Source organism: Mus pahari, chromosome 12, assembly GCF_900095145.1.
Source record: "Mus pahari chromosome 12, PAHARI_EIJ_v1.1, whole genome shotgun sequence".
Taxonomy (NCBI): domain Eukaryota; kingdom Metazoa; phylum Chordata; class Mammalia; order Rodentia; family Muridae; genus Mus; species Mus pahari.
Genome location: NC_034601.1, coordinates 10,600,113 through 10,608,773, shown reverse-complemented (window position 1 = coordinate 10,608,773; position 8,661 = coordinate 10,600,113). Strand labels below are relative to the sequence as shown.

The 8,661-nt window shown below is 40.8% G+C and overlaps 1 protein-coding gene across 1 annotated transcript; it reads right to left on the bottom strand.

The window, feature by feature from the left end:
* Positions 1-3,926: 3,926 nt before the first annotated feature.
* On the bottom strand, positions 3,927-7,390 carry Snai2 (snail family transcriptional repressor 2). The gene is made up of 3 exons (XM_021209596.2): positions 7,206-7,390; positions 6,008-6,556; positions 3,927-5,141 (listed from the first exon to the last, which is right to left on the bottom strand). Exons 1-3 carry the CDS (start codon positions 7,282-7,284, stop codon positions 4,960-4,962), a joined length of 810 nt encoding a protein of 269 aa, XP_021065255.1. The 5' UTR covers positions 7,285-7,390; the 3' UTR covers positions 3,927-4,959.
* Positions 7,391-8,661: the final 1,271 nt, after the last annotated feature.

Genomic DNA, 8,661 nt, shown 5'->3' with positions numbered 1-8,661 from the left:
GGTTACTTTGGCTGCATAAAATTGCCCAAGAAGCCAGGGCTTGGACCTGGGGTGGAAAGTTGTTTTCCTAGGTGCAAGTAAGATCTGCCCACTAAAAGGGATGCCACCTGAGGTAGAAATGCAAATTCTCCAGCCCCTCGGAACCAGACATGGAAAGGAGTAAGTAACCCTTGGAGGAGGCAGGACATACTGAAATCCCTCAAGCACCAGCCCTGAGCACGGAGGGCCACAGACGCTACCACTCAGCAGACCATCACCTTCGGCACGGGCCTTTCTGCTAATCTTAACACAATACAGGAATGTACTAAACCTCTTTCCATCTGTATGCCTATATAGAAAGAAGTGGGAAATTAGAAGAAGTAGAACTTCATCTGTTGTCTTTGGCAAGAGAGTTTATTGCTGTTTTATTTAGCTGGAACTTCCCTTCTTACTCCTTAGCACCAACTGAGTGTTTATTCTCCATACCTGGAAGGCACTTGACTCAAGCCCCAGAATAAACCAGGAGACCCAGGTCACATCCTTTGTCCCATCCCAGGTGCTGTAGCAGACAAGTACCAGACCTTTGCTTTTGATTATTGTCAAGGAAAACTACTTAGGAATGATCGAAAGAACCTCAAAACTATTTCCATGCTTTCAACAGAAAAAAAAAAAAAGCCAAATTAATTTGACTGCTTGTTATAACCAATGTAGCTTAATTAAATGAATTGGTTTCCAGGGTTCAACTATTCTAGCTTTCAGACCAGCTCTCCTGCTGCTGCTATAAATACTCCTCTTGGTGCATTTGGAGTCAGAGGACAGGGATATGCTGCCATTTCCTCTGCTAATTTCGCATTGTTAAGGAGTCTGGCCTGGAGCCACAGAGGAAAAGCTGCCATGCTTGCTGGTTTGTGTGTGTGCTTCCCTCGTAGGAATGATTGCTTCCTGCAGGGTTAAGGACCTAGGCTCACTGCACACTAGCCATTCCCTCCGCTATTAGAGCTTGCACATTTACTGTTTAAGCATAGGATTTCAGTGTATCCCCCACAGCTATCTCAAGTAAAGGGGATGTTGTAGTCCCACTGTTCTCTATGACAAAAAAAAAAAAAAAAAAAATCATCCTATTTGAAAACTGATTCTTCCCTAGATGGCAAAGTATTCAAATTCACTTAGTTAAAATGTTTTCTATATCTAAACAGGAGCAACTCCCCAAGACGTGGCTGTGATCCAGAAAAGCCTTACATTTTTCAAAAAGTTGATTGTTTCTTTACACCAAAATGTCCATATTTTAGTGGGGGGAAGAAATGGCTGTTTAGCTTGAAAGACTTTTCAGTCCGAACAGATAAAAGCAGCTTGAGGAGTGGGTGTGGGAAGGAGTAGCCGTGGCCTTCAGAGGATGAAGTGTTAATGTAGAAAGGATAGAGACCAGCTGCTTCCCATCCCCGCAGAGACCAGCGCAGAGGAAATGGGCTCCCATGTGAGCCGGCAGCCTGACATTTTGCTGTGTGGCCAGCAAGGAGGGCCCAGGAGCAGCCTGCAGAGAGTCTAAACCATGGAGAAGACGTTTCAAGATGGCTGTTACCTATAGTGTAATTCCTGAATTATGATAGCTCCTAAGTATAGCATTAAAACATTGTATTTCGGGACAATATTATTGTCTTCCTTACCAAAGTTCTACCTCAGACCCATAATGTATATATCACCGTGCTAAGTGTAGGTGAACCAGCTTCCTCATTTTCAAGGTGTGGAAAATATAGATAATCGGAGGCTGAAAAATCTAGGTATGGATTTCTGTTCTGTACCTTATCCTCTTTACTACCTTGACACCATTTTTAACGGAGTATTGTACCTATATTGGTGAAATAGCAATACTCTTGTGTTGTTACTATGGAAAATCATATGCACAAGTGTATGTACTATACAGCATCAATATGTACTATATTCATAGTAAAACATACATAGTAAAGATTAAATAACAGCAGTAAGATTCTTGTAGAAACATTAGTGCCAGGGATTTTAATTTGTGGTATGGAATCTCTGTTAATATTTTGTGCTTTAGAAAAACAAGGTACAGTGTAATCCCAAATTTGCAAATAAGAATATAACGTAAATGAAGGCAAGGATTTTCTTGAAAGTAATCATAACTCTTCAGTAATGAGAAAATATACTGAATTTCATTTGACTCTATAAACTTTACTTCTGTTGGCTTCTTCAATTAATTCATATACTATTATTAAAAGACATTGCTAGTGCTATGTAGAGTTCTGAGAGATTCCATGCAAAAAATGGCCCATGTAGTGAAAAAGAAAGATGTACGCAAGCTTTTGATTCAGTGAGTCCCCTGAATGAGTAGAACAGAACAGAACATTTCAGAAGCTTTGTGGATCTTAGAAGAACATGTACAATCCAAGTCATAATAGGTATAAATTCTGGCATATTTAAATATTATTCTAATATCTACTGCTCCTTCAGAGCCGTGACATTTTTTTAAAACTGTAATATTTTAGTTAAGAATGGACTAATCATAGTGGGAATATATTTCAAAAAAAATATTTTTTTTCTTTCACTGAGAAATTAAAGTAATAAACAAATATTTCCCTTCAGAAGTCAACTGCTTAAATTTTGACAGCAAGAACTGTTTGCCTGTAGCTAACCAATGAGAGATGAAAGTTAGGGTAGATATCGCTCCTGAAACTGAGATAACTCCAAGAGCTTTAGCAGAGGCCTGATTCATAGTTCCTTTTTGCAAGATGGTCCTTGAATTAGCTAGCCTGGAGACTCTCGGAATCCTACTGAACTATTTCTGTCCCAGGTATACATAACTCAGTCGGCATTCTAAAGTTACTCTATAATGCTCCAGCGAAGGGGTATAGCCTATTGCTTTATTCCCATAAACTGTTGTGCCAGATAATTTTGCCTTTGAGAATTATGGCCTGAGATATCCAAACAATTAAAAAGTGCCATTATCAACTGACATTTTTTCATCAAATACACAGTAATTTTATGCAAGGCTTAAACATAAATGAAAAAAATATCCAGGGAGGAAAGCCCCAGCTTAGCGTTTATTACAGTTCCATGCTAGTGCTCTATTACTAGTATCTTTTGAGATATTAATGCCAGTTTTTGCCTGTATAACAAAAATATTAAAAGAAAAATAAGATTTTACAAGCTCTGAAATTGTCAGTTAATAGCAATTAGAATTATTTTCACTACAGGCTGCAAGATAGGGTTCATACATATGCTCCGGTACCTAGCAAAGCTAAGGTTAGGAAACTCACATACGACTTAGAGAACATTAGCTTGAATATGGAATGTATGGTTAGATAATATTTTATGAAGCACATCCTGGGGTTGGGTGGAAACTTGCTCAATTTGATCAGTTACCCTAAAAGGACACTTTAGATTTCTAGTTTAACCCGAAGGCCATGTATGTATACACACACACACACACACACACACACACACACACTCACGTGGGGTTTTGTTCACAAGGCTTAATTTTCCAATGTGCATTATTTATGATAATTCTATTTCCTTCATTCAAACTTTTCATGTTTTCCTCACTTATCTTATTAAATTAATTTTTAAAAATCTTAAACTATTTCAATGACATATAAAAAATAAAATGACTATAACTTGCTTTTACAAAGTAAAGTTAGCATTAAAATGTTTTGAAAAGTTTTTGACTACTAACATGACTGTTTCTTACCCCTCGGATATGGTGTTTGTTATAACTTGCAAAAAGTTACCATCATGATCTCTTGAATGTGATAGTGACTTTAAAAAAGGCAATTTATTATAATATAACATAAATTGATTCTTTATATGCTTAAAAAGACCTTTTATGTTTTCCCGTAAAAGCAAGAAATAATTGTGAGCATAGTATTTAATATTAAAGCAATAAAGTTTTGAAAATAGTATATGAGTAACTACTTTTTAGTCAAAAATGTTTATTGTAAAAAAAGAGACCTTGAAAGTTACTTTTTTAAAAAGGACATTGATTTCACAAGTATTCTGGTTGAATATAGGTGTGGCTATTACCGTACCTCACTTTCATACAGAGTTCATTCAGTTGTATAAAAATAAACACAAATTTACATCAGTTCATCAACTACACAATTCATTAAAACAGGCACTTGGAGGGGCATTGTATTACTGCATCCATCACATGAATTTTCAAAAGTCTAAGTATATTACTGAATGTCTAAGAAATTCTTTTGCACATTTTCATTACTTTGTATTATAAAACATTAAGATTCTTTTTTAAACGAAAGACATGGGACACGCACCAGGAATGTTTGAAGTTTGTCTTTCCCTCCTCTTCCAAGGCACACATGGCAAAAATAAAACAAAACAGGAATACTTTAATACATTCTCTTGTGTTCTGTTCTTTTTCTTGTTTTTTGGTTTTTTTTTTCTCTTAACAATATAGTTTTAAAACATTGTAGGTAATCCAGAAAAGGCTGTCATTCACTGATGACATCCAGGCATCATCCATTTAAGGAAGTAAACTTGGAGTACTTTATAAGGCACCTGAGATAGTGTCTGGCAGACTCTCTTCCTCTTGGAAACACTATTACAATTCTATTAAGAAGAAATACTGTTCCTTTGGTTGAAATGGTTTGGCAGCAGTGTAAATCTCTGTATTCTTTCTTAGTAAGAAAAGATGCAATGTGCTTTTCACTTCATCTTTAAAGAGAAAGATTCTTATCTTTTATCCTTTCAATCTAGCTGTCAGTAAATATAATTTTAAACTTCACATAGAACAAATTAACTTTAAGTACATAGATTCTGTTCTGTAGTGTGTGTGTGTGTGTGTGTGTGTGTGTGTGTGTGTGTGTGTGTGTGTGTGTGAGACTCTCGTGTTTTTATACATACTATTTGGTTGGTAAGCACATGAGAAAATGTCTTTGGACTTTCATTTGTCATTTGTCACTGGAGTGAAGAAATGCATTCTGTTTGAGTAAACACTGGTTGCGCCACTCAATGTGCCACACAGCAGCCAGACTCCTCATGTTTATGCAGAAGCGACATTCTGGAGAAGGTTTTGGAGCAGTTTTTGCACTGGTATTTCTTTACATCAGAGTGGGTCTGCAGATGTGCCCTCAGGTTTGATCTGTCTGCAAAAGCCCTATTGCAGTGAGGGCAAGAGAAAGGCTTTTCCCCTGTTTGAGGTAGGGTAAGGGAAAATAAAAGACAGTCAGCTTTTTATAGGACACAAAATCAAGTAATATTAATGAACATCAACAGTAGCTTATCAGAAAAAAATAAGAATTATCATAGCTTGATCATATCAACCCCAGTTATGAAATTATATTCCTATTTGGCCTTTTAAAACAAAATTTTAAAATATCAGCCAAACAGCTTCAGTTCTGCCAGACAGGCACACATTCAGAGTTGGAGCTTTTTCTTGCTAAGGGTTTCTGCTTCAACAGGTGCAGCAATGACGAGTTAGCTCCCTCCATTTCCAGTATGTCTCCTCTCAGTGTGATGACTAAGGCTGGGTAAGAGCCATGACTTCCTGCATATGATTTTATGCTTTGGGCTTTTTTAAAAATCAGCAACAAGAAAATGAAACAATTACAAGCACACGGCCAGATCCAATTTAGTCCCATTTACTAAACTAGTCAAGAGTTGGCAGAATTCATAGCAAAAAGTATAGCCAAAAAAAACCTATAGGAACCCCCTCTGCCTGTTTATCAAATCAACACTAGGAGCCAGTCATTTGTATTTACTGACTATCAGGGAAGTTCTGCAGAACACACACCAAATACCTCAATCTTGCTTTCTAACTGATCTTTGAGACCAAATCTCCTGCATGTCCTTTCCAAAGTCTAAATGCTGTTTACAATCCCTGGAGCAAGGGCTGGAACGGATCACTTGCTGTTCTAACAAGCTTTGGGGCAGAAAGCAGCTATCAATGGTCCACCTCATGAAAAGCACCCCCTGTCAGTACCTTAAGACACCCCACAGACAGCGCCACCACACCACTGTTTGAGCTGAGAGGCATTGTTTTCTACATTTCTCTTACCAGTGTGAGTTCTAATGTGTCCTTGAAGCAGCCAGGGTCTGGAGAAAGCCTTGCCACAGATCTTGCAGACACAAGGCAATGTGTGGGTTCGAATGTGCATCTTCAGGGCACCCAGGCTCACATATTCCTTGTCACAGTATTTGCAGCTGAACGATTTCCTAGACTGGGCGTCACAGTGCAGCTGCTTGTGTTTGGCCAGCCCAGAGAAAGTAGAATAGGTCTTATTGCATAAATTGCACTGAAACTTCTCAGCTTCAATGGCATGGGGGTCTGAAAGCTTGGGCTGCAGTCTCTCCTCTTCGTCACTAATGGGACTTTCTGAACCACTGTGATCCTTGGATGAAGTGTCAGAGGAAGGTGGGGGGCTTACACGCCCCAAGGATGAGGAGTATCCAGTAAGAGGAGAAAGGCCACTGGGTAGAGGAGAGTGGAATGGAGCTGCCGAAGATGTCCATACAGTAATAGGGCTGTATGCTCCCGAGGTGAGGATCTCTGGTTTTGGTATGACAGGCATGGGGTAACTTTCATAGAGATATGGGGAAATGATAACTGGAAGAAAGAAAAGGAAGGAAAGAAAAATTAAGGCAAAATACTTTTTAAAATATATGTACACAGTCTTAGAGAGGCCATAACAACATGCAGGAGACTCCGCAGGAGACTGTAGCGAAGACAGCCTTACTCACAAGGACACACATAAAGAGAAAAATCTTCCCTTCACCTGGGCTTACTGTCCTCGTGCAGGCTGACAGTTGCCCTGACGAACCTTCATTCTGGACTAGCCTTGCTGTCCCAATTTAGAACGAAGAACTAGACACTATTTTAAAACTTTTTATAAAGTTGCTTTTCATTTTATGTGGGAGCTATTCTAGTTGTACCATGCCTGTGGGGGTAACGGCATGCACGAATCCAGCCGCTTTCCCAAGTGCTTGGCTCCAGAAGATAACTGCTCAGGCGAGGGAAAGGGTACACTCCTTTTGCGTACACCCAGGCTCGGAGAACTATACTGCACGACCGGAAGGAAGCTTTCCTTGTCAGTAAAGATCTCAAAGGTTTTGAATTAAAACTTAGCCTAAGTAATCAAGAGACGGCAAGGACAGTTTTAGCACAGCATTAAAAGGAAAGCAGCCCGGTGTGCTCTCTGAGTCAAGCAATAGAACCGCGGTTTACTCGCGCACAGATTTGCAGAGGCGGTTTTTACCTGTGTGTGTGTCCAGTTCGCTGTAGTTGGGCTTCTTGGAGGCGTTGAAATGTTTCTTGACCAGGAAGGAGCGCGGCATGGTGGCTGCGGACGGGCGCGGGCGGATAACGGTCCAGGCGGCGGTCCTATAGCATCGCGGTGGCTCAGGTGCGGCGGGGGACAGGCAGGCGCCTCTGAAGTCACCCGGCTCCCTGCCCGACTGAGCTCCTCTGGGCGGGGAGCCGCTCTCTCCGTTGCTTTTTCTAGAAGTAACCAATCACGGCCAAGAGGTTCGGATTTCAGCTCCTCCTTCTGGAACAGCTGTGAATAGAGGAAGACTCTGTTGTCAGACTAAATTTTTCTGGTTCAAAATGGGCTGTTCATGGCATTTCAGTGGAGGCTCAAAATACATTAAATGTTTTCAAGAAAGGAAATCTCGGTTCTTGAGCACTGGGGAAACGTGTTTCCGCTAGGTGACCGACGGCGACTTGGCTTCCAGATGTGGGCAGTGCCTGGCAAGGCGAGGGCGGGAAGGAAGGGCGGCCCTCCGGACTGGGACCGCGCAGCCCCTAGTGGCCAGAGAGTCTATATTTGGAAGTTGCGTCTGGAGGGGGGTTATTGCACACAAGCAGCTGTAGGCTCTGGCTTTTGGAAAAGGAAGGTAAAGGCTCCCCGCAGCTGCCACAGCAGGTCTAGGGCGGCGTGCCAGAAAGTTAACTTTCTGATCGCTGCGTTAGACACTTGAAAGTAAAGCCGTACAGCCTACCCCAGGAACTGGACGAGTGTAAAGATAAAAGGGAAGGCTGGTGCAGACTCTGGCCATAGGCAAACTCTGGAAAAAGTATGGAAAGTTCTGATGAAGACGTGTGACAAGACTTCCTCCCTTTGTAGCGCATGGTATTTTAGAGAAAGGGAAAAAAACATTTATGAATGAATCTCTATTGACAATTCTTAAATAGCGTCTGCCGTTACTTAGTGATGTTTTCTTTAGTCTTCAAAGGTTCCCCCCCCCTTCCTCACACCACATTCCTGGTTTGCATTAAAAAATGAGGTAAAGGATTCTTTTGCCAAGTTATTTGACTGACAGTTTAGGTAGTCCAGTAGCCAGCCGATCACTTCACTTGCCTTTGCACATAGGGATAGGTGTAAAAATACTCCGAAGTGATTCATTTTAAAACTGCAGCTTACACCGTGCCCACAGGCAACTCTGTTTATTTCTATGTTACTCTGACTCTTCCCAACAAAATTGCAGAATCCAATCCCCCCCGCACCTCCCCACCCCAAGACAACTAACTTTTTTCGTAACAGGTGCTGGAAGAAAACAGCGGAAACAGAATACCACCAGCGATGTTGAGACTTGCAAGAGAAAAGTGCATTGTCAAGCAGCATAACTTCTTAATCTGGGGATGAGAAAAATGGGCGTGTGAGCGGGGGAGGGGAAAACCCGCAGACTTCCTGGGTTAATTTCAATGATTCC

Bases quoted from the DNA above. Each gene is read 5' to 3' on its own strand.
- Snai2 (XM_021209596.2), bottom strand. From the start codon at position 7,284: ATGCCGCGCTCCTTCCTGGTCAAGAAACATTTCAACGCCTCCAAGAAG. The intron at 6,557-7,205 runs GTAAAAACCGCC...TCTTTCTTCCAG, and splicing joins CGAACTGGACACACACACAG to TTATCATTTCCCCATATCTC. The intron at 5,142-6,007 runs GTAAGAGAAATG...TACCTCAAACAG, and splicing joins ACACATTAGAACTCACACTG to GGGAAAAGCCTTTCTCTTGC.